The sequence below is a fragment of the Amborella trichopoda genome, chromosome 3 (genome assembly GCF_054954075.1).
Source record: "Amborella trichopoda isolate Santa Cruz 75 chromosome 3, AtrichopodaSantaCruz75HAP2 v2.0, whole genome shotgun sequence".
NCBI classification, from domain to species: domain Eukaryota; kingdom Viridiplantae; phylum Streptophyta; class Magnoliopsida; order Amborellales; family Amborellaceae; genus Amborella; species Amborella trichopoda.
In genome coordinates this window covers 12,754,162-12,779,573 of record NC_142338.1, presented here as the reverse complement: position 1 = coordinate 12,779,573, position 25,412 = coordinate 12,754,162, and the positions used below count along the sequence as shown (strand labels likewise).

The 25,412-nt window shown below is 39.1% G+C and overlaps 1 protein-coding gene across 5 annotated transcripts; it reads left to right on the top strand.

Moving 5' to 3' along the window:
* Window positions 1–559: 559 nt before the first annotated feature.
* LOC18432572 (HIPL1 protein) lies at window positions 560–25,118 on the top strand. Of its 5 annotated transcripts, none has more exons than XM_088863490.1 (8): window positions 560–618; window positions 802–927; window positions 1,199–1,356; window positions 2,413–3,207; window positions 3,303–3,375; window positions 6,785–6,963; window positions 24,111–24,352; window positions 24,483–25,118. In XM_088863490.1, exons 2-8 carry the CDS (start codon window positions 828–830, stop codon window positions 24,871–24,873), a joined length of 1,938 nt encoding a protein of 645 aa, XP_088719616.1. In that variant the 5' UTR covers window positions 560–618; window positions 802–827; the 3' UTR covers window positions 24,874–25,118. The 5 variants fall into 5 exon arrangements, with proteins under 5 accessions (XP_088719616.1, XP_020521909.1, XP_020521911.1 ...); XM_020666250.2 differs by having other exon boundaries at window positions 3,303–3,519; XM_020666252.2 differs by having other exon boundaries at window positions 560–690; window positions 3,303–3,519.
* Window positions 25,119–25,412: the final 294 nt, after the last annotated feature.

Here is a 25,412-nt window from a genome sequence, read left to right as displayed (position 1 = left end):
ATCTCAAAATCTATTTTTATAAAATTTTAAAATTTAAAAATAATTAAAATCATATAAATATAAAAATATTGAAAATGGACGATCTAAAATATATGTTACAAAATGGCTATTTATGGGACTCAAATCTTTGTATTTTTCCTCGTATATCTTGACGTCAAGACGATCAATCGCAGGGCTTTTTAACATTAAAATTGAGGTGCATCCATGGTTCTACATGGTGCAGGGACCCTTTCACGACAAAATAGAGCATGGAAGATCACTTTTCGTCCCATCTTCTCACGAGAAGTCAGATGGAAGCAAGCGACCTTTATATTAAAAAAAAAAAAAATTATCTCTCTTACTAAATGCCAACAACTACAGGCTTCTTTTTCTTTGAGATGTGCTACACATCAACGTCACCCATGCTTATCACTCTCTGAACTTTTAATTTTTATTTTTTATTTCTGACCTCTTCGTCAACGCTCTCACCTTAAAACGTTACCCATTTTCCTCCTTCGCTCATCTCCCTACTCTCTCTCTTTCTCTATCTACAATGGAGACGATAACCAGAAACAGTAAAAGTTGCTGCAGGCTAATACTTACTATGACTTTGTCTTGGAAACGCAGAGTGCGACCAAGGCAAGTGCATTACCACTCTTATGTCTTTCTCTCACTACACTGCCTAGTCAAACTGGACTGAATTATAATAATGTATTCGCGTGTTTCTCTATTCTTTTGTTGACTGCCATCCATTAATGTATTCAGTCGACCCATATACATGTTGTGGAGTTATGATACAGACTGTGAAAATGGGTTGTGCAGGTGAGGTGGCGTGGAAGAACTGGAGAATGGGGGTTCGCATAACCATGGCTGACACTCTGTTCATCGGCTTCCTCATCCTCCTTTTGGTCAGAGTTTCTTCTGCTTTGCCATTGTGTACTGATTCCAGTGAGTTCTTATTTCTCTGCTCATACATGTTCCATTTCTTATTCTTTGCCCCCCCCTTTTTTTTTTCTCTTTTGTGTGGGGTTCTTTTTTTTACCTTCTGATTTCTCTGGGAGCTTCAATTGGATTTAGTATCTTTATGGTTCTTCATTTCATGTGGTTCTTGATTTCTCTGGGAGCTTCAATTGGATTTAGTATCTTTATGGTTCTTCATTTTCATTAATGCAAGAAAGAGAGTGAGCTTTGTGGCTTTTTTTTTTTTTAATGTGTGCAGGGGCTCCCCTTACTTCAAAGGCTTCACTCTCCTTCTGCCCTTACAATGGCACCATATGCTGCAACACGAAGCATGACTCTGATTTGCAGAAGCAATTTGAAAGCATGAATGTCTCTGACCCCAGCTGTGCTTCCCTCCTCAAACAAATTCTCTGCGCGGTTAGCCTCCTCAATTCCCCTTTTTTTTTTGCTTAGTTCCTCTCTCTCTCACTCTCTCTCCCTCTCTCTATATCTCTCCGTAGTAAATTATTTGAACCATTGTGCATATTGAGGTTTCAAGTGATGTGGATCAGAGCACCTGAATCAGGTGATGCCCCTTAGTATACTGATTTTCTGGCTATGTGTTGCAATATGAATCCTTTATGCCAATTTCCACTGGTTATGTTAAAAATGAAGCTGTATGGTCTTTGTGAGTGTGAAGAGCTCTTAGTTGCGAGATACACTGAGTATTTTGATTCTAATGCTTCTAATGAAGGCCCTGGAACTGCCTCTACATGCCATGCAGAATTGGTGAGAACTTGAGAGACGGGCCTAACCGACTTTGGACAAACTTCAACTTGCAGATATAAAATCAATGATGACGTTGAATATCTTTGTTTTCTGATAAATGTGACATAACTTGAATATGGAGTTCACTTTAGAGTCATGGAAAAACTATCATATAGTCCTTATGGCCATATAAAATCCATAGTGATGATGGCTAATCACTGTATGACCAATTGTTGGATGGGGATTGAGAGATTGGGACACACGAAACATTACATGAACACAATGGTGGTCTGACTCTTTCTCCACCATCACATCCATTGATTGGATGGTGAGAAATCTGAAAATGGTGGATTATCTATTTTCAAGATGTTATAGGATTCTTTCCCTATAAAAGTGGCCCAGAAAATATTGACTTGATTACTCTAAACATCTCCATTTGACACAACCATTGATCTTTATCATGAGCTTAATGACTTACTGAGAAGTACACCTCTTATCAATAATACACAGATACACACCAATGAATCCATGCATACGCACATCAGTTTGTTTCTTAATGGAATCAATTTTCCAATTGTAATTGTGGTGATACAAATGTTAATCCAATGCTAGGTTCTTTATATTAAACTTTGCCTCTCAGTTTCGAAGGTGGTATCACCATGGATTTCACATATCTTTTGCTGAAGATTCTTTGTGCTCTTACAGCAGCTATTTCGTCTCTTGCAGAAATGCGATCAGTTCTCTGCAGAGTTATTTGATATCAAATCAGGGGCACGACCAATACCTGTTCTGTGCAACTCAACTGTCTTAATGAACTCATCCCAGTCAAATGAGGCAGCTCAAAACTATTGTTCAAAGCTATGGAGGACATGTGAGAATATATCTGTGTGGAATTCACCATTTGCACCTTCATTGCAAGGCCCTCGAGCTACAGTTAATTCTACTCCTTCTAAGATCACTGATTTCTGGCAATCAGAAAAGGACTTTTGCAACGCATTTGGTGGTGCTTCAAGTGATGGACATGTCTGTTTTGAAGGTGGTCAGATTTCACTTAATATGACTCAAGCTGAGCCACCTCCTCAAGGTCTTTGCGTCGAGAAAATCGGCAATGGTAGTTACCTGAATATGGTTGCTCATCCTGATGGTTCTAACCGAGTTTTTGTGTCTAGCCAAGATGGGAAGATATGGCTGGCTACAGTACCAAAAGTGAGATCTGGCAGCACATTGGAACTTGATGTTTCTAGCCCCTTTTTAGATATAAGTGATATACTTCACTTTGATGCACAGTTTGGACTTATGGGCCTTGCATTTCATCCCAATTTTGTGAACAATGGTCGTTTCTTTGTGTCATTTAATTGTGATAAGACTCAGTGGTCGGGCTGTGTTGGTAGGTGTTCCTGTAATTCTGATGTCAACTGTGATCCTACAAAGCTGGGTTCTGATGGCGGTTCTGCCCCATGCCAGTATCACAGTGTAATTGTAGAATATACTGCTAATGGGACTTCAACCACACCTTCCCAGGTACTTCTTTCCTCTCAGATATTGCTGCTCAATTTGTGGGACTTGGAACCTGATCTGATTCACATGTCTCCAGTGTGACCTTTTTTTTTTTCCAGGCAACAACTGCCAATCCATCTGAGATGAGAAGAATATTTACAATGGGTCTTCCTTACACGTCTCATCATGGAGGTCAGATTCTTTTTGGGCCTGAAGATGGATATTTATATTTTATGATGGGTGATGGTGGTAACAGAGGTGATCCTTTCAATTTTGCTCAAAATAAGATGTCATTACTTGGAAAAATCATGCGACTTGACGTGGATAAGATGCCAAGTGAGTCACGAGAACAAAGTAGCTATTTTCAAGGAATTATTCTGTATTCATTTGTTCCTTTCTTTCATGCATCCATTTATGCTTAGTTATGAGCACTAAATTTCATTCAATTTGTTTTAAACAATGATAAAACTAGATAGGTGTGGCTCAATGTGTGATTCTTTGCTTGCTGTTTTGTCTGGTTCAATAATACCACTTATCCTAGTGAGTTTTACGGTGAGTTTCACATCTAGAAATCCCTACCAGCCTTTTGGCTTGTGCAACATCTTCTCACATGTTAGAAAATATGATCTACATGGTAGAATAGACATTCCAAGTTCAATTTTGAGCCAGCTTTAGCTTGATTGAGAAAAAAGTCTTGGACATTTGGCCAGTTCTGGGACAGCCTATGTTTTATATTAATTCAAAAGTGAAAAGTGCTCAGTTGTTCTTCGTCTGCCCTCATTGGTGTCTGACACTTGAAGGGTGATTGGAACACCATAGGCCACACCAGATGTTGTTTCTGATGTTTGGTACATGGAAGTTCATCCACATGGAGAAATAAAAGCCCCTCCCCTGTGTTTATTGACAGCCAACACTTCAGGTCTCCTCTTTTGTTAAATCTGTGCTATTGGGAAAGCAAGTAGAGATTCTTTGTGGTCCGAATATCATCAATTCCTTTCAAAAAGTTGCTGCTTGACCTATCAATAACTTGAAAAACTCGCAGTTGCCTCAAATCTATCTTACAATGGAGATGCGTAGTTTACATACCTTATGCAAACCGTAGTTTTCAATTCTTACGAACTATCGGGAGATCAAACTTATGAGCTACACTATAAATTTGTGGGAGAGAGTGATTGAGCAACGACTACGACATGAAACAAATGTATTAGAAAATTAGTTTGGTTTTATACAAGGAGGTCAACCATTGAGTTTCCTACTTAGGCAATTGATTGAGAAGCATAGAGATAAGGGAAAAGACCTCTACATGGTCTTTATTATTTTTTGAAGAAATTCAAAAGTACCTTTACATGGTCTTTATTGATTTGGAGAAAGCACACTATAGGGTACCTAAAGAGTTAATTTGGTGGGTGTTGGGAAGGAAAGGAGTCTGTAGCGGATAAATTGACATAGTGAGGGATATATACGAGCAGCACTGACTAGTTTAAGGACAACCAATGGAGAGACAAGTGAGTCTTTAGTGACAGTAGGCCTGCATCAGAGGTCAGCGTTGAGCGCATATCTTTTTGCTTTGGTTATGGACAAGGTAATTAGGCATCTATAGGATGAGGTCCCGTGATATATGTTATTTGTAGATGACATAGCTTTAATTGATGAGACTAGAGATGGTGTCAACGCAAGGTTGGAATTTTAGAGGAATGCTCTAGAATCTAAAGGTTTTAAAATTAGCCGGACTAGGGTAGAATATATGGACTGCAAGTTTTTTAGTAATACGAGTAAAAAACGAGGAATTAGTGAAGATTGATGGCCAAGAAGTACCTAAAAGAGAATATTTTGTATATATTGGATCTATAATCCATGAGAATGGAGAGATTAAGGAATATGTCGTGCATAGAATTAGAGTTGGGTGGATAAATTGGCGATGTGCTTCTCGAGTCTCATGTGATCGTCGCATACTAATGAAAGTGATGGGGAAGTTCTTTAGGGTAGCTGTAGGACTAGCCATGCTTTATGGGACAATAATTTGGGCAGTCAAGAAACAACATATTCATAGAATGAGTATGGCTAAGATCAGATATTGAGATGGATGAGTACAATACAAGAAACGATAAATTCGAAATTAAGACACCTGAGGGAACCTAGGGATAGCTTCAATAAGAGATAAGATGAAGGAAAATAGATTTAGGTGCCCTAGCCACTTGCAATGTTGACCTAGAATAACACCGGTTAGGAGGGATCTTTTGGTTCAAGTGGAATGCTCTAAAGGGGAAAGGGGAAGGCCCAAATGGACATGAATGGAAGTAGTGAGAAGAGATTGGTGACTTATGGCCTGACTGAGGGTATGACCCTTGATAGAGCGGAATTGCAGGACATGATCTGAGTAGCCCAGCCAAATAGTTGGGATAAGGCTCAGATAATGATGATGATCTCTTTAGATCTTTGATACATATCAAAGTAGGGATCTATGAATCAAACCAGAGGCTTATGAGAATAGTGATTCTCATCATTGAATAATGTAGCCCTTTGGGGTTATATAAAGTGAAATATCTAATGCTATAATAGCTAGACAGCTGGGCAACAATGTCACAGCCAAGGTATGCATGTATTACGCAATGATGTTTATGTCCTTGAACAACTCAAATTGGACAAATATAACCTCTTGAATGATGCAAGAAGGACAGTTCTTACAGAATACAGTTGACAATTCTGTCCACGGTACTTGTTTCCTCAGTACTTCATAATTCTTTTGTATACTTCTATAAGGTCAATCATAAACTGGTTAGCAGTGGTAGAGGAGGCAGCAGTTGGCTCACTGATGTGGCCTCAATTTTGGTCTTGCATGATTCTTTCCCTGAGTATAACCTAATCAGGGTCAAATCCAGATGAAGCCAAAAAATAAATATGATAAATCATAAGTAAGATTGAATGGCTCAAGAACCGTTCCAATTGAGATCAAACCCTCTTTCGACTTGTTTAATTGTTTTTGCCATGTGAATATTAATGGTAAAGGATGTGGTTTGTCACGTGCCTCTCTCCCATTCTCCCTCTCTGCTGCCCATGCCATCTCAGCACTCAGCCTCTGGGTTGCCAGCATGGGGCATGGGGGTATGTTAATATACAGTCAATCTTATTTCCCCCCCATCCCAAAAAAAAAAGAATATTAATGGTAGAGCATTGACAGGACCTGTTTTTATTTGGTGTGACCATATGGGGTCCAAATATAGGAAGACACAAATATTTTTCTCTGTGAATTAGAATGTTGATATTAAATTGATAGTGCTTCGATATCAGCTATAAATGGCTCACAGGTTTATGTATCTTCAACATTTCTTGCTACAAAAATCTTCCTCAGTTCCCTTTTCTAATGTAGTTGAATTTTATAATAAATGGCAAATGTATAACATTTAATATGATGCCACTTATTTATATCGCGTTTCGTCCTTATTGCGTGCAATGAAGCTGTAATTCTAAAAGAAAAAAAGCATTCCATGAAGCTTGAAATAATTGAATTGCCAAACAGTACACTCTTTTGTCAACTGCTTTGAATAAATATTCTTTTTGCACCATTGATGCAGTGGGACCCATTTTTGTGGTTTTTCTCCAGGTGCTACAGAAATAGATGACCTACGGCTTTGGGGAAACTATTCTATTCCGAAAGATAATCCATTTTCTCAAGATAATAAATCGCAACCTGAAATTTGGGCATTGGGCTTGAGAAATCCTTGGCGGTGCAGTTTTGATTTGGAACGACCGTCTTACTTTGTCTGTGCGGATGTTGGGCAGGTCCAAAGTTTGTCATTTGGCTATGTGTTTTTACTATCAGAATCATTACTTATGTTTACGATTTTATCATATGTTGCTTGCTGATGGCATGTCATAATCATCATCGAGATTCTCATTATTGTTTTCACTATTCTCAAATGTCTCCATTTTAATCACTTAAAGGTAACATTCTTAGCTCAAGGTTTTGGATGCGGCTTCTATTGACATTTGGAATTATTTATGGACTTGGGTGAAATAGTGAAAATTTCCCTTGGATAGCATTTTTAAGCACATAATATTTTGGATATATCCTCACAAAATGTTACCTCGTTTTTCTTTATACATACTATTGGAGATTTGTTCAATTATAATACTGGGACATTTTCCTTTGTCTGAAGTTTTCATTTCTGGACTACATGGTATTGGGTCCTTCTGCTTCAGATTATATTATATTGTTTCATGTACTGTCCTGATATTTTATATGCTAGTGTTGTATACTAAGTATGGCAAAAGGTATCGAGGATTACATTGTTATATATCTATGTTATGTGCAATGTTTGCTTGTAAGTTCATCTGTATAATCGTGAAATGCAGGCTCATATCCTTCATTTCAGCATCCATGTTTATATTCACATTACTTAGACATCATACTTGTAGATGCAGTGTCATGTGGGTTTTTTCATAGGGTCAGATCACCGTTTATCTTGTCCAAACATGGAGTGATTTAGTGTGCTGTTATGATTCCACAGATTGAATGTAGACTAGTGTGGTATTGAGTGACCAAAATGTTTCTGTTCTTACATGTATAAGGGAACAAGGAAAGTTGTCCTCTTAAAACTATCCATTATATAATAGTAAACAGTTTCCAAAAAAAAAAAAAAAAAATCCAATATATAAACACTACATAAATACATGCTTGCTCTAACGTGGATCAAGATGAATGGTTGAATGATGTTTATCACTTCATTGTAAATTCGAGCAACTGGCAAATCCTTTTATGATCTCCAGTGAGAGTAGCATTTCATCTTTCAGTATCCTACGCTGATTTGTGGTCATATATCCTTCATGATATGTTATCTTGTAATATTTTGACTCTAATTGACAATTCTTCTGACTGGCATGGGTGTATTTCAAGAGAAAAGTGTTATAAGTTTAAGATATTTTTATTCATTTTCACAAGATGGTTCCAATAAACTCTGTAGAGTCAATAAAAATTCTTCAACCATACTTTACATTGGTTACATACTTCTTCAAATCGATCATAACGGGGATCTAGTACCCACTCCTGGAAAGCTACAGTTAGGTGTAAATCTGACTACAAGTTCAATACTCTATCAGATGGATCATTACTGGATATGAGGCTTACCTGGTAGAGAAAGGTTACATTGAAGAATATGAGTTGATAATGATGAGGTACTTCCAGTTATTCTAGAACTAACTACTTTCTGGGTTCTTCTATTTGTCACTATTGCTTGTGACTTGCTGTTATATGGGATAGGAAGCAAAGTATGCCCTTTTCTTACAAATAGCCTGCCTTTGGTGCTTCAAAGACAAAGCAAAAAACAAGCTAATTTCACGTGAAATTTGCTTGTGTTTTCCAGTATCCATATTCTTTGAGGCTTGGATCAGATTGTGATCAGCTGAAAAATGATATAGGGAACCAAACCCCTAATTACTTGAGAAAACTTCCTTAGGGTTCAATACTCTTAAGATTAGGATTAGGGCTTGGGTTACAAGTTCAAATCCTACTACTGAACTGCCAAAGAGAAAAACTCTCAGGTTCAATAGAAGCTTTTATTGAGAAAGCTATAGGGTCTCAGTTGAAAAATTGAATTTAGTTCTGTTCGGTTTTGCGGCCTTTAAAGGCCTAAAGAGCTTGTAAAACTAATGTATAGTGGAATATGTACTTTCAGTGGGAGCGTGTGTGGTCACTAACCAAGGGTTAAGCGGTTTATGGCCCTGGTCATGATTAAAACCCTTGGCCCTAGGCATGTGGCATAACCGAAAAGGGTTTGCAATGGGTCATCCCTTGTTGAGGTCGAAGAGATGCCCAAAGATTATGTTTGAAGGCTAGAAGAATTGTGTGGTCTCTTGTGTGCGGTTAGAAGCTTGTGAGAGCAAGGGCCAAATCCTCAACAAACTTCCACACAACATGTACTATGACTGTTGCATGGGAAGCAACCCTTTTTACAGGGACACGTGTACATGTGCATTGAGAGAACCCCTTTTGTATTGTAGTGATAAGTGCTAGACTTGCTCTTAAAAGGCGAAACTGTAATCCACATTCCAGGATCATAGTCCCACTGTTTTAATATCCAACTTTGATAGTTCAATCATGAGCCCCTGTAAAGAGACTGTGGGTCATAGGACTTTGTTGGGTTGGGTAAGAGAACATTTGTGGATCATGGGTTCTGAGGCGAGTGGAGTGCCCATAGTGTCGCTTCTTTTGACTCATTAGTACCAATCCACTCCTAGTATATTTTATATTTGTATTATAAATGTTTCTTTTGATTTTTAAATATTTTCTGCATTTTAAAATATTGCTTCTACTGTAAATTTTCATAAAAGGGTATTTTTGAAAATTTCATTACTTAAAAAATAACACATGTGGGACCAAGGATCCAGCTCCACATGTGGCACTCCGTGTACCCTAGGGACCGCACCCTATTTTTGTACAATAATATTCGCACATCCTATTTTATTGCTGAAGGGGGTATCACGCCACATATTCTTACAAGGGGTGTCACGCCACATATTCTTACAATGGGGGGCCAAGATTTTTTTATGGAAAAAAAAAGGGGGGTGTTATGAGCTCGGCTCACAGATCGTGTTTGATGCTGGGGAAAGTCCAACGGATCCACAATATTATCTCAGGCTAGATATCTCAGCTCTCGAGACACCCCTTTGTTCCTGGTTCTACCTATTTTGAAGAGAGCAATTCACCAAGGATAGAGATACAAGAGAGAGATAAAACTCGAGGGAAACCAACCTCCGGTAGTGCAATGCACAACAATTTTTTCATTCATGCCTTTACTTCCCATACAATGCAATATTTATAACCCTTGCCATAACCGTCTATCTACTACTCTAACCCTTGCCATAACCGTCTATCTACTACTCCATTTTCTACCCCACAACCCCTACATATTAGGAGTGTAACCTGTTACAGAAACTACCCAGTCCCACAACCCCTACATATTAGGAGTGTGACCTGTTACAGAAACTACCCAGTCCCACAACCCCTACATATTAGGAGTGTGACCTGTTACAGAAACTACCCAGTCCCTACATGAAGATCCCACTAGAATTGATCGTCCATGACTCCTAATTACATGCAAACAGTGCCACCTACATGCATCTCACTGCACGTGTCCAGCACAACACTTTATTGAATGAAAATAACACTTAGAAAACTTGGAGACGTAACATTCCTACCCTCTAAAAATCACCCTTGTCCTCAAGGGTATTTTTAGGAAATATTAGCTTCAGCGCTTTCAAATTTTACCACGTGGCCTCAGAAGGTGCAAGTCCCTTTCAGTGCACCAGAACCTCCTCTTGATGCTTCCCAACTCGTCGATCCAGAATGGCCTGCGGTTGAGATACCATGTGGTCCCCTTCTTCCTGAACAATGGGTAAATCTTCTTGAACTAAAGTCATTGTTCCGATCTTCTCCTTAAGGCAAGACACATGGAATACAGGGTGGATTTTTGAACCGCTTGGCAACTGGAGTTTGTACGCCACTTGACCTATGCTTTGAATCACCTCAAACGGCCCATAGTACCGTGGTGATAGGTTGAGGTTTTTCCGATGGGCGGCAGAAACTTGGCGATAGGGCTGAAGGCGAAGATACACTAAATCCCCAATATTGAAGCGTTTCTTAGTGTGGTGAACATCGTAGGCCTTCTTCATCCGGTTCTGGGATAATTGCAACTGCTCGCGCTTGAGAACTCGATCCCGATCTTGGAGTTCCCGATCAATTGACTCCACTTGAGTTGTGCCAGGGATATAAAATAGTAATGTGGGCGGGGCACGACCATAGACCACCTCATAGGGAGTCTTCTTTGTTGCTGTGTGCACGCTAGTATTGTAGCAGTATTCAGCCCATGCAATCCAACGGGCCCACTCCTTGGGCTTGTCACTCGAGAAACACCTAAGATACATCTTGACTGTGTGGTTTACCACCTCCGTCTGACTGTTGGTTTGGGGGTGATAGGCTTATGAGAAATTGAAGACCATGCCTTGCAAGCGAAATAATTCTTTCCAAAAGGCACTAGTAAACACCGGGTCCCTATCACAAACAATGGACTTAGGCATCCCATATAATTTAAAAATGTGGTTAAAAAAGATCTGGGCCACTGATGTTCATGTATAGGGATGGGAGATTGGAATGAAATGGGCGGCTTTAGATAGGCGATCTACTACCACAAAAATAGTAGTTTTCCGTTTGAGTTTGGAAGGCCATCCATGGACAAATCTGTCCATACCTGTAGGGGAATAAGGAGCGATTGGAGGAGACCTGCCGGTGAAGTGTTTTCCCATTTGTGGTGCTGGCATGTGTCACATTGCCTAATATGATCCCGAACATTTCTGCTCATTCCACTCCAATAAAAAACTGATTTATTGCGCTGGAGTGTCTTGTGGAACCCCTCATGTGTGCTGGAGTGTAACTCCTCGATGATTGTAGGGATTAGAGAAGATTTAGCCAGCAAGAAAATTCTATTTTTAAAGAATAGAACTCCTTCTTTGTAGTGCCATGGATCTAACGCCTCTCCTTGCTACACACGAGTCACTATTTCCTGTAGCTTGGGATTTTTTTTAACTTCTTCCTTAATGGGCTTGAGCCAGCATGGAACTGGCCTAGATAGAGCATGATTCTCACCCTTTTCTTCCATTTGGGACAACGCATCAGCCACTAAGTTTTCCTTCCCCTTTTTGTACTCAATGATGGAATCAAAGCCCATGAGTTTCATCAACCACCTTTGTTGTGCTGGTGTAGTAATTCTTTGCTCCCACAGATATTTTAGACTCTGGTGATTGGTCCTTACAATAAACTGTTGCCCAAGTAGATATTGTCGCCATTTCTGCATTGCAAGAACCAAAGCTATCATTTCTTTTTCATAAGTAGATAAAAACAAGTTTTTTCCTTGTAGTGCCTGGCTAAAAAATGCTATTGGCCGCTTCTCTTGCATCAACACCCCTCCAATTCCAGCTCCAGAAGCGTTGCACTCAACGATGAATTTTTTTGAAAAATTAGGTAGAGCGAGTACTGGTGCCAACGTCATTGCTTTTTTTAATTGCTCCAGAGATGCTTCAGACTGTGGGTTCCACTTGAAACCATCTTTTTTCAGCATGTTGGTTAATGGGGCGGCAATCTTATCGTAATTTTGGATAAATTTACTGTAGCATCATGTTAACCCCAGAAATCCACGCAGAGCCTTCAATGTCGTGGGCTTGGGCCAGGTGATCATGGCTGCAATTTTTTCTAGGTCCACTGCCACCCCTTCTTGGCTGATGAAATGCCCTAAATATTTCACTTCCCTCTGCCCAAAATTACACTTTTCTTTTTTTACAAATAACTGGTTAGTCCGTAGAACAGATAGTGCAATATTAACATGCTCCAATTATTTTCTTCCCAATTTTTGCTATAAATCAAAATATCGTCAAAAAATACCAACATGAATTTATGTAGGTAATTTTTGAAAATGGTGTTCATCAGGAATTGAAAAGTGGAGGGAGCGTTTGTCAGCCCAAAGGGCATTACCAGAAATTCATAGTGACCATGATGGGTACGGAATGCAGTCTTCTCAATGTCCTCAGGCTGCATGCGGATTTAGTGATATCTCGACGGTAGATCAAGGTTAGTGAAGAAAGAGGCCCTGTGTAATTCATCTAGCAGTTCGTCAATGGTATAGGAAATTTATCTTTCACTGTTTGCTGATTTAGAGCCCTATAGTTGATGCACATTCTCCACGAACCATCATATTTGTTCACTAGCAACACAGATGAAGAATAGGGACTGCTGCTAGGCTTGACCATCCCAGATTTCAATAATTCGGCCACCATCTTTTCAATCTCTATTTTTTGATAATAAGGGTACCTGTTGGGCTGCTCGAAGAAGGGACTACTTCCCTCTTTCATGGGAATCTGGTGGTCATGTGTTCTCTTAAGTGGGAGCCCTTGTGGTTCCTTGAAGACATCCTCAAACGAGTGCAACATTTTGTCACGTTGATTATTGGAAAATTGAGGAGAAAATTCTGGTGCAGAATTACCTTGCATGCCCTTCATGGAAAGAGAATATATTTGCAATAGTAATCCTTCTTTCCTCTTCTTCATATCTCTGCTGATCTCGTCCGTCTCTACCACCCTATTTTCGACTAGTTTCAAGCCTTGTAAAATGACTTCCTTCCCTCTCAAAATAAATGCCATCTGTAGCTTGGAGAATTGTGCACCAAGAACGGCGTGACAACCTTCCAACGGTAGCAAATAGAGATCCACCACAAGAGGGACTCCTTGCAGCACCATGCAAACAGCCTTGCAGCGACCTGGACTAGATAGCTTTTCCCCATTGGCAACAGCTACTTCCAACTTTCCTTCACTGCTAGGAGTTGGGCCCATTTTTTGTGCAATAATACTATTCAAAAAATTATGTGTACTACCAGAGTCAATCAGAAATGTTACCCTCTGTTGGCCCAACCTTCCTTGAACACGCATTGTCTGAGGAGTTTTTGCCCCAGAGATGGCGTTGATGGAGATTTCAGGTACTTCATCAGCCGTGTCTATCTCTGTTTCAGCGTGTTCGTCCTCTCCATCGTTTGGCCAGCTCCTTTCGATGAGGAATAGCTTCTTGCAATGATGGCCAGGGCCAAATTTCTCATTGCAATTGAAGCATAGTCCTTTTGCTCGTCGCTCGCTGAGTTCTGCTGGAGATAACCTTTTAATTGGCATGAAGGACCCACTCGAGCTGGGCGGGTTGGGGGCGGCTTTCCTTGGCTCGCTAGGTGCTTCCTTCTTGGTATATAGATTGCGATGTTCATAAAGGCGGGCAAGACCTATTGCTGCAGTCAAGATCGCTGGTTGGCAAGCTTGCACGTTTGCTTTAATCTTATCCTTGAGCCCACTTATAAAACATCCAACCTGCTACACTGGCATCAATCGACCTACGTGTATCAACAAACGTTCAAACTGAGTTTGATAATCTCGTACCAACCCTGTTTGCTGCAATTTTGTGAGATTGCCAAAGAAATCTTGAAATTGGGTTGGACCGTATCGCACGTGGTGGCTACTTTTGAAATCCTCCCAAGTGGCAATCCCGAGCTCTTCCTTTGTTAACTGGTACCATAGTTGCGCATTACCTTTTAAGTTGAATGAGGCAAGAGGGATACGATCCTTTTTCGGTGTTTGATAGAATTCAAAGAACTGGTCGGCTCTACATACCCAACTGATGGGGTCCTCTTCCCCATTGAACTTGGGAAAGTCCATTTTAACCATTCGCGGTACCATTTTGAAGTATACTACCATTTTGAAGTGGTCCTGTATGTGTCTGCCCTGTATACACTGGTGGCGGTTGACTGTTGGAAGATTCACCATTATCTTGGCCGTTCTTCCCTTGATTGAGTCAAGTATTGATCGCAGCGAACATCAGCTGCATGGACTCCATCACCTCCTTGAAGCCTCGCTCCTGATCTGCCTTCAAACTCCCCATCTCGGACTCCAAACGATCTAGGCGTTGATCTGCCATGCCCGGCTTTGATACCAAATTGTTATGGGCTCGGCTCACTGATCGTGTTTGATGTTGGGGAAAGTCCAACGGATCCACAATATTATCTCGGGCTAGATATCTCAGCTCTTGAGACACCCCTTTGTTCCTGGTTCTACCTATTTTGAAGAGAGCAATTCACCAAGGATAGAGATACAAGAGAGAGATAAAACAGTAGTTTCTTCGAGAGAAACCAACCTTCGGTAGTGCAATGCACAAACAGTTTTTTCATTCATGCCTTTACTTCCCATACAATGCAATATTTATAACCCTTGCCATAACCGTCTATCTACTACTACATTTTCTAACCCACAACCGCTACATATTAGGGGTGTGACCTGTTACAGAAACTACCCAGTCCCACAACCCCTACATATTAGGAGTGTGACCTGTTACAGAAACTACCCAGTCCTTACTTGAAGACCCCACTAGAATTGATCTTCCATGACTCCTAATTACATGCAAACAGTGCCACCTACATGCATCTCACTGCACGTGTCCAGCACAGCACTTTATTGAATGAAAATGACACCTAGAAAACCTGGAAATGTAACAGGGGGCACACCAATTTTTCCACTTTTAGTGGAATAGCCCCATTCAATTTGATTTGTTTCAAATTTAAATTTGCTAAGATTGAGAGATATCAACCCTGATATCAGCCCTATTTTGTTCCTATAGGGTTTGTATAAACCATAAGTTATTTTTTAGCTTTTTTAAACCTTAGAGAAAGAAGGATAGCCTACAAAACTTTCATATCTAAGACTTTCCAGCAACACCTTAAGGAGGAAAAGTATGCCATTGGTAAGGGAATCGGGTGTGGGGTGTATCAAGTCCTGGTTGGGTAACTTCAGGCATCTTTCAAAAAGTCGTCCCATTAGTTTTTATTTATTTTTAATTTTATTTTCTATTTTTCTGTAATTTTTCAGGAACTTATATTGTATTAAAAATTGATATAAAAGCTATTTTAAAGTTCTTGTATAGTTTCTATTTCTCTTGGCAGTAAAATAAAGATCTTAGGTTATATTTCGGGCATTGTTTTTATTTTCCAGCAATATATTTTAGCACATGTAATTGGAATTCAAGCATTTGGAATAAAATTATAAAGAAATTTTTTAATTTAATACGTTGAGTTCCACATAGCCACATCTTTCATTGGTATCAGAGCTTCTATATTTTACTACCATAGTTTAGTTTTATTTATTTATTATTATTATTTCTTGATCCAAGAAACATGACTTCAAAAGGTTTCTTGGCTGAATTTATTAAGACTGAAAAATTTGATGGGAAAATCTTAGTTGGAAAAGAAAAATAGGCTATGTGCTCTTTGGAGAAGAACTTAGCCTAATGCTTACTGAAGCAACCCCACCTGTCCCAAGAGCTAATACTTACGAGAGGCAAGCTGTAAGAGATGCTCATGCTCAGTGGGAGCGCAAAACACTCTAGTAAAACATGTGCTACTTATGGTCATCGATGACTTTCATGCTCTTGAGTATGAACACCTAAAGACTACAAAGGAGATTCTTGAACGACTTGAGACTAATTATGCCTCACCTTCCCTCACAAGAAAGACGATGACTATGAAACAGTATTCAGATTTGAACATGAAGGAAGGAGGCAAGTTAACCGAGCATGTACAACAGTTCAGAGGCTTAGTTCGTGAACTCGAGGCGGCACAAGTCAAGGCAGATGAAAATATGCAGAGCTGCCAGTTGCTTAATTCTATGACAAGCTCATGGGAAAACTTTATTTCAGGCCTTACGACAAGGGAGAGCATGCTGAAGTTGGACGAGATCATCACCAAACTCAAAGCCGAGGAAGAAAGGAGATTTTCTCGTGATTCTTCAGCCTTGAATGACTCTGTAAATGTGGTAAACCTTAAACCCAAATTTGGTTCATTCAAGAAGAAGAAAGGCAAAGGAAAGAATAAGAACAACATGAATGAGGATCAAGAGGGAAATAATTGGCCAAAGAAAAAGAAAGATTTTAAGAATACCCAGTGTTATAATTGCAAGAAATTCGGGCACATCGCTAAGTATTGCAAAGCACCCAAGTATGCGAATCCCAAGGGCGATAGGGAGCATGCTCGTGTAGTCCTAGAGACTATGCTAGCTGAACCTAAAGTAGCGTCCTGGTGTTTGATTCAGGATCCATTGCCCATGTCCTAAACACCAAGGATGGATATAGAAATTTCCACCCTGTTGCCCCAAGGGATTAGTATATCTATATGGGTGGGAATCAAAAGACTGAAATTCTAGGTATTGGAGATTTCATCCTTCAACTTGAGAATGACCAAAGCATGATCCTTAAATTAAACTCTTTATGCTCCTGAGATGAGGAAGAGTTTGGTTTCGGTCGCTAAATTGGCTAAGGCAGGTTACTCCACCATTTTTACCGATAACAAGGTGGAGGTGAGATATGGAGATGATTAGTCATGAATGGTCATCTTGTAGAAGGTTTATTTTCAGTTGCTTCCATTTCTTAAGTCTCGAGTTATGATGATAACTATGTTGTATGTATATGGCACATGAGATTAGGGCACATAAACCCTACAAGCATGGAGAGATCAATGGGAGTGAAGTGGTTTTTTCTCTCTTTATATGTGGATGACATGTTGTCAGTACTTCGATTGGAGACAAAAGTTTTCTTGTCACATAATTTTTGGTATGGACCTTTGAGAAGTCATGCAGAAAATTCCGTACAGAAGTGCAACTGGGTCACTAATGTATGGTTTGTCAGGGATAAGACCAGTTTTATCTTCTGCCATGAGTTACGATTAGCAGGTTTCAGAATAATCCAGGCATGAAGCACTGGAAAGCCATCAAATGAGTACTGCGACATTTGAAGGGAATCGTTAATTACGCACCGACTTATGGAGGAGGCTCGGACGTACAGATACAAGGATATTCAGATGCGGACTATCAGGGCGATCCATATGAGAGTGAAGTCCACATCCGGATATATCTTCACGCTTGCAGGTGGAGTTGTTTCTTGGTGCTCAAAGAAATAGGATATAGTTGCATTCTTGACTATGAAGTCAAAGTATGTGGCAAGTTGTTTCGCGGCTAAAAGAAGCAGTCTAGTTAAAGAAGTTCCTGAATCAACTCAAATTTGATCCAGTGAAGTGGTCGTACGTTAGAATCTTCTGCAACAACCAGGTAGCTATTATGCGTGTCAAAAACGCTGAGGTTACTACCACATTTGCAATGGGATTTGAGCAGGAGAGATTCAGATTGCATATTTCCCGATTGAAACCATGTTAGCGGATCCTTTGATAAAAGGATTGGTGGCAAAAGTTTTTGTCAAACGTGTACATATGGTGGACTTGAGATAAATTGAGAGAGATTGATTGTATGGCCTTCAAAGGCAAAGTAGGAGATGTTGGGTTTTGTGGCCTTTAAAGGCTTAGAGAGCTTGTAAAAATGATGTATAGTGGAATATGCACTTTCAGTATGAGTGTATGTGGTGACTGACCAAGGGTTGGGCAGTTTATGGCCTTGGTCATGATTAAAACCCTTGGCCTTGGGCATATGGTACAACTGAAAAGGGTTTGCAATGGGTCATCTCTTTTCGAGGTCGGAGAGATGCCTAGAGATCATGTTTGTAGGCCAGGAGAACTGTGTGGTCTCCTGTGTGCGGTTGTAGGCTTATGAGAGCAATGACCAAATGTTCAACAAACTTCTGCATAATATGTACATATGACGGCTACATGGGAAGCAACCTTTTTTACAATGACACGTGTACATGTGCATTGAGAGAACTCCTTTTTGCACTATAGTGACAAGTACTAGACTTGCTCTTAAAGGGGGGAACTGTAATCCATATTCCAAAATCATAGTCTCACTGTTTTATTATCCAACTTTGACGAGTCAATCATGAGCCCCTGTCAAGAGACTGTGGGTCATGTGTCTTTGTTGGGTTAGCTAAGAGAACATTTGTGGATCATGGTTTCTGGGGCAAGTGGAGCGCCATCACTTATTTTGACCCATTGGTACTAGTCCACTTCTTGTATATTTTATTTTTGTATTGTAAATGTTTCTTTCAATTTTTTAATATTTTTCTGCATTTTAAAATATTGCTTCTACCTTAAATTTTCATAAAAGGGTATTTCTGAAAATTTTACACATGTGAGAACAAGGATTCAGCCCCACATGTGGTACTCCGTGCACCCTAGGGACCACACCCTATTTTTGTAGAGTAATCTTTGCCACACCTTATTTTATTGCTGAAGGGGGTGTCATGCCCATAGTTAGCAATTCGGCGATTATTCGCCGAATTTTTCAAAAAATCGATGCCTTTTTTTAAAATGTTTTAAAAGCCGTTTTTTTTGAGAAGTTCGTCCAAAAAACATGTATTTTTCATAATACCTTTAAAAACGCGATTTTTTGGAAAACGAATAAAACGGGTCCAAAAAAACTTTTGAGAAAATTTCTAGGGGGAACTGCTATCAAACCTTTATGAAAAGGCCTTGCTCAAATCTGGGCACTTCCTCCCCCCCTTTGCAAAGAACTCTATCAAATCTCTTTGAAAAAATGGTTTGAGTTTGGTTTGATGGAGCTTTGAAGTCGTTTTAATGGTGGCTCTGAGTCTTGCGCTGGTTTACTATTATAGTGCTTCGAATTTGCATTCAACAATGAAACAAACCTCTTATGAGGTGCACCACCCAAATCAATCTCCCCAAAAGGACGGGGCATTTCCATGGCTCGAGCTTTGGCCATGGGTCCTCTTTTTGAGCTCATCAATGGCTGGTTTTGCCTTGTTAATGAACCAATCCATTGCTTTACTCGGCCTATCATAACCAAGTCGATCTTGAACATCATAGAACTGAATAGCTGTATGAGCAGCGAGGCGGACACACCTATCTCTCGGCCAACACACTGTACAGACCTTGCTGTGCCCATCTTTCCGACCTATGGCTCTCACTATATGACCGCCTTCGACTTCCACTATCTCACGTTCGCCTCCTCTCGACTGAAAGCTCAGCCTTCGCCTCTGGTTTTCCAGCTGGTTCCCCAGTGATATTTCGCGAGAAGTTTGAGCAATTTTAGGGAAAGGAGAGAGCCATGGGTTTGGTAATGGTGATGAGTTTGAGAGAGAGGGGGTTGAAAGAAAGGGGGGAGATTCAAAGGTGGTTTCCTCTGGTTGAGATTTGGATCTCTTTTCCCTTCCAGATTTGGGTCTTGAAGTGATTAATCTCAAAGGATGTATACATTCTTAATTGCTTCATGGGTGAACCAGAGATGAGCTTCTACGGCAACGGCGGAGATGCACCAAAGTGCAAGAAAGCTCAACATCTTAGTAGTGTTAATCGTCTCTCTCTTTAAAAAAATGGTTTGATTTTTCACAGAGGTTTGATCCAAAAATTAGTACATCCAAAAATTTCTAGAGAGAAGGGGGAATTGCTATCAAACCCCGCAATATTTTGGCTTGATCTAGCTTCTCCTATATGGTGTATTTTTTTTTATATGTATTTAAGTAGCTTTGATATGGTGTATTTTTTTATATGTATTTATCCGATTTTTTTACTCCGATTTTTTGAGGTTAGTCCGATATATTGGCGATAGCTTTACATGAAGTATTTTTGCCGATCTGTATTTTTTATCCAATTTTTTCATCCAATTTTTTTTTTGGTGATACCTTTTGTGGCACCATACCCCCACGCCTTTTTTTGGGAAAGGGTGGCACGCCCAAATATGGAGGCACGCCACTTTTAGTGGATTAGGTATACCCATTCAATTTGATTTGTTTCAAATTTAAATTTGCTAAGTTTGAAATCGACATATGGTTTCCCAAATATTGGTTTGATTTTAAATAGGGGTAGATTGGGAGATATATTCCTATTCTTGGCACTTAAAATCATGATGGCTGATTTTTGAGATGGATGGCTCTGATTAATCTCTCACCCCACATATTTCATTTTCTAAGTATGGCTCTGATTAATCTCTCACCCCACATATTTCATTTTCTAAGTATGGCTCTGATTAATCTCTCGCCCCATAGATTTCATTTCCTAAGTATGGCTCTGATTAATCTCTCACGCTACAGATTTTATTTCCTAAGTATGGTTTTGGTGAAAATTAGATAAGGTAGGAATTCTATTTAGTCTAGATTTTCTTCTATTTAAAAAGGGGTTTGAACCTATTTGAAAACAAACCTATTTAAAAAAAAGTCAGTAGATGTTTTCTCTCTCCAAAAGATCTCTCTCCCCTCACGCACCAATTTAGAGAGATCTCTCTCCCTCACGCACCATTTGGGGGACCTCTCTTTCTCTCTTTCATGCCACCTTCACACCACATTCTCTCTCTCCTTTATTTATTTTTGTCTTGAAATAAAAAAATAGAGGCAACCTTTTTTTCTTAGAGAAACCCTAAACTAGGGTTTGCTGTATTTTTCAAAAGAAGAAGAAAGAAGCTTAAGTTAGAGAGATATCAAAGAAGGATAGCCTACAAAGCTTCCCTATTCTCTCTCTATTTTTTTTATCTTGAAAGAAAAAAATAGAGGTGACCTATTTTTCTTGGAGAAACCCTAAACTAGGGTTTGTTGTGCTTTTCAAAGGAAGAAGAAAGAAGCTTAACTTAAAGAGATATCAAACAAGGATAGCCTACAAAGCTTCCCTATCTAAGAATATCCAGCAACACCTTAAGGAGGAGAAAGTGCGCATTGGTCAGGGAATCGGGTGTGGGGTGTACCAAGTCCTGGTTGGGTAACTCCAAGCATCTTTCATTAAGTCTTCCCATTAGTTTTTATTTATTTTCAGTTTTCTATTTTTTTGTAATTTTCAAGAACTTATATTGTGTTAAAAATTGATATAAAAATTATTTTAAAGTTCCTTGATAGTTTCTATTTCTCTTGGCAGTAAAATAAAAATCCTAGTTTGTATTTATGGCATTGTTTTTATTTTCCAGCATTCAGGTATTTAAAATAAAAATATAAAGAAATTTCTAAATTTAATACCTTGAGTTCCACATAGCCACACCTTTCAATTTCCCTGCTCAGCAAATTCAGACTGGAGTTTCTCTCTCTCTCTCTCTCTCTCTCTCTATCTCTCTCTCTTTCTCTCGTCCTGAATAATCTGTCTTTTATCTACTTATGAATCATTTATTGTTTAAAATACTAGGATATTTGTGTGTAATATGCCAGCATTAAGCACTGCTCACATTGACACTCTTTGGGATGCTTCTCTCTCTCTCTCTCTCTCTCTCTACACATGCATATATATATATATATCTATATGAAGGGAGAGTTAATAGGAGTGTAACTTTTGGATTTCTCAAGACTCTTATTTTTCCATCCAAATGAGTCTCTCCCTCTTTTCTTCTGTCTCTAAACTCTCATCCGTAAAATATCTTTATTAAAAAATCTATCCAATTATAAATTTTCAAAAACAAATATTGTGTCCATTCTCCTTAAAATCTCTTTCACGTTTTTATCCAGGTTATGATTTAAGAAAATATTCTATCATGGATAAAAAATAGGAGCGAACGAAAGAAGAATACTTAATAAAATTTTAGAAATATCTTTTATATGCTAATTATGCTCACCAAACATACAAATTACAAAATTTTGAACTTCTGTGATGGTATTCAGCTTATTCATAAAAGGAGAGCTCAAAAATAAAAAAAGAAAGAAAAAAAAAGTTAGAAAGTTAAATAGCTAAAAAAATACCAGATGTAAAAATGAAAGAAAAAATAATATATTAATTTTTAATTAAATATTCCATAAAATATTTATTGTCAAATCTTTAGCAAGCGCATCATGCAACACATGCACCATTCGTCATCATCCAAGCTTTATCCCAATGATTTGGGATCACCTTGCATGATAAAATGTGGCAAAGTTTTACGTTGGCTGCCTTATCTAATGCAACCACCGCCTTTACCTATCCTCACCCTTATTAGACCAATGCACCATTAGTAAAATCTATAGCTAAAATAAGGAAATAGATTATATGGGTTGATGGATCCGTAGTTGTTGGGACTGGGGGCAGGATTGGGATTGGGATCCTAATTAGAATCTTGATCAAGATCAGGATTGGGATTGAGGAATCATGAAAGACTAGAAGATCTCTAGGGTTGGGAGCATCGTCTGTACAATACAAATGTTAGGGATCTCGACCCCGACCTTTGGACATCTTACTCCCAACCATAAAGAGTATTTTATAGTCCTAGACTGTATACACTCTTTGAAATAGGGATCTCCTTAATTATAGTCAGCAAGCAATGCAATTTTATTAAAAGAGAAAGAAAATATCCATTTGGTTGTTATCTTGGCCTACAAAGTGGGGATCGAGATTCCTAACAGGGGGTCGAGATGCCAAAATTTGAAGATCGATATACGTTGAAGATCCCTTTCCCGGGGCACTGAAGAGAGACTCTAGAGCGGGATTACCAGCAAGGTTGGGAGATCTAGCAACTATGGATGGATTCTGGGTCTTATAATTAAGATGTAAAATCATGCATGCTAGTGCACTCTATCTAAGACTATGATATGGCAAGAGGAAAATTTTATTGATTTATGGCATGTGTTTTAAAATAGGGATATTATGCAATGAGACCATTTACTTTTGATACAAGGAGGTCACAATTACTTACAACCATCTGATGTGAAATTCGATAGCTTGGGTGTGTCATAAAGTTCGAGAAATTTCTTTTGAAGGTTGAGTTTGGTCAATGAAATAGATGCAGCCATCAAATTTCACATCCAATGGTCAACATGAATTGTGACCACCTTGTACCAAAGATAAATGGTCTCATTGTATACTTTCCTTTAAAATAAATAATGTAAGTTTTTGAAAAGATCAGGATTAATATATTTGTGATCCTATCTTATGATGCCGGATAGATCTTTTTACTACATTCTGAACACTCTACAATTTATGTCATTAAAACAATAGTAGGATAGGATACTCAATTCTGTATTTGTATCATGGATTTAATGAAATGCCGAGTTATATAGCTATTCCTGATGTCCATGTTGATGTCTAGATCCATAGTTGTGCATCTAATGTATTTGATACTTATATCTCTTAATCTTTTCTTACTATCAAAGCAGACTATCTATACGTTCTTCAAACGTCAATTCATGTTAGCAATTTCCACAATCATTTCCAGCAGAGGGACCCATGTTAACATAACTTGCTTTATAGCTGACTGAACCATTTCTATAGTCACAGTATAACCTCTCTAAACTTCCATTCGGACATGCTGTACAGGCACAGCTACATGTTTCCCACATCTCTGTGCCATGGTTTCTGGAACTTACAATGGATACATTCCTATCATTATTCAAATTGTTCTCAACATACATTTGTTAACCCTCCATTTCATCCGATTTTCCTTAATTGCCCATCTTTTTGCATATGAGAAATGGGCTTCTTGTGGGTTTCAGGTGACAAGAGTTAAGCTTTGTTTTGCAGGAATTCTATGAAGAGGTTGATTTAATAACCAAAGGGGGGAACTATGGGTGGCGTGTTTATGAGGGCTACGGTCTTTTTACTCCCATTTGGTCTCCTGGAGGGAACACTAGTACAAGGTCCATAAACGCTATCTTCCCAGTAATGGGTTATAATCACTCCGCTGTAAACATTCATGAAGGATCTGCTTCAATCATTGGTGGCTACTTTTACAGGTCCACTTCGGACCCTTGCATGAATGGAAGGTAAGTGAACTAACAACATTTGCCTCACAATGCATTGGGCTGAACTTCCAAGGTTTTTAGCTAAAGGAAACTGTACTAATGTAGCCAGTGTTTAAAAGATACTGATTTTGTGAAGTTGGGAGTTCGTCAGGTATCTGTATGCTGATCTATACGCGGGTGCTTTGTGGGCTGGTCTTGAAAATCCAACAGATAGTGGAAATTTCAATAGCGCCTTGATCCCCTTCAATTGTGCGAGTGATTCTCCCATCCCGTGCACTTACGTGCCGGCGAGCACTCTTCCTGCTTTGAACTACATTTTCTCATTTGGGGAGGACAATAGTAAGGACCTCTACCTTCTGGCTGCTAATGGTGTTTACAGGGTTGTTGCCCCAAGCCGCTGCAATTATACATGCTCCAAAGAGGTCGTTACTCCAGTTGGGTCTTTGGCCCCCTCTCCTTCTCCATCATCAGCACATTTATTGTTTGTCCCTTTGAAGAAATTGTGTCTACTGCTACTTGTGTCTCCTCTTCTGCTATGGTAGAGAGATGGATTTTAATGTTTACACGTGCATGATGGTCCTGCAATACAATTTCCTGGAGATTTGAGCTTTTTTTGTGTGCTGTAGTGAAAGGACTGTTAATTTCCAAGGCATATTTTGTGACCGCCTTTGCTCGAGGACCTTGTATGTAACATCTGGTGCCATTTGCTATTTGAGAAATGTATGTTTCCACTGTATTTATGACCATCTAAATTAGTGAGAGCGGGCATGTACCTTTTGATTCAAAACATACACAGCCTGTCCTAGTTGTTTATCTGGTTAGCATTGCCTAGTGATTGTTCATTTGAACCGGCATTAAAAAACTCGAACTCAATGTCCGGCTTGTTTCAGTTAACTCTGAAAACATCCGAATGTAAAAGAAACAAAATGTCTATCATGGGAATTAGATCCGGGTCCTAAACTAAGTCGTATGCTATTAGATTGGAAAAAAGAATCCGTTTGTCACATTGATATACATAAAAGTTCACGGAAAAGTTGGACAAGTTCTGAGCTTCAATTATAGACAAGTTCTGAGCTTCAAT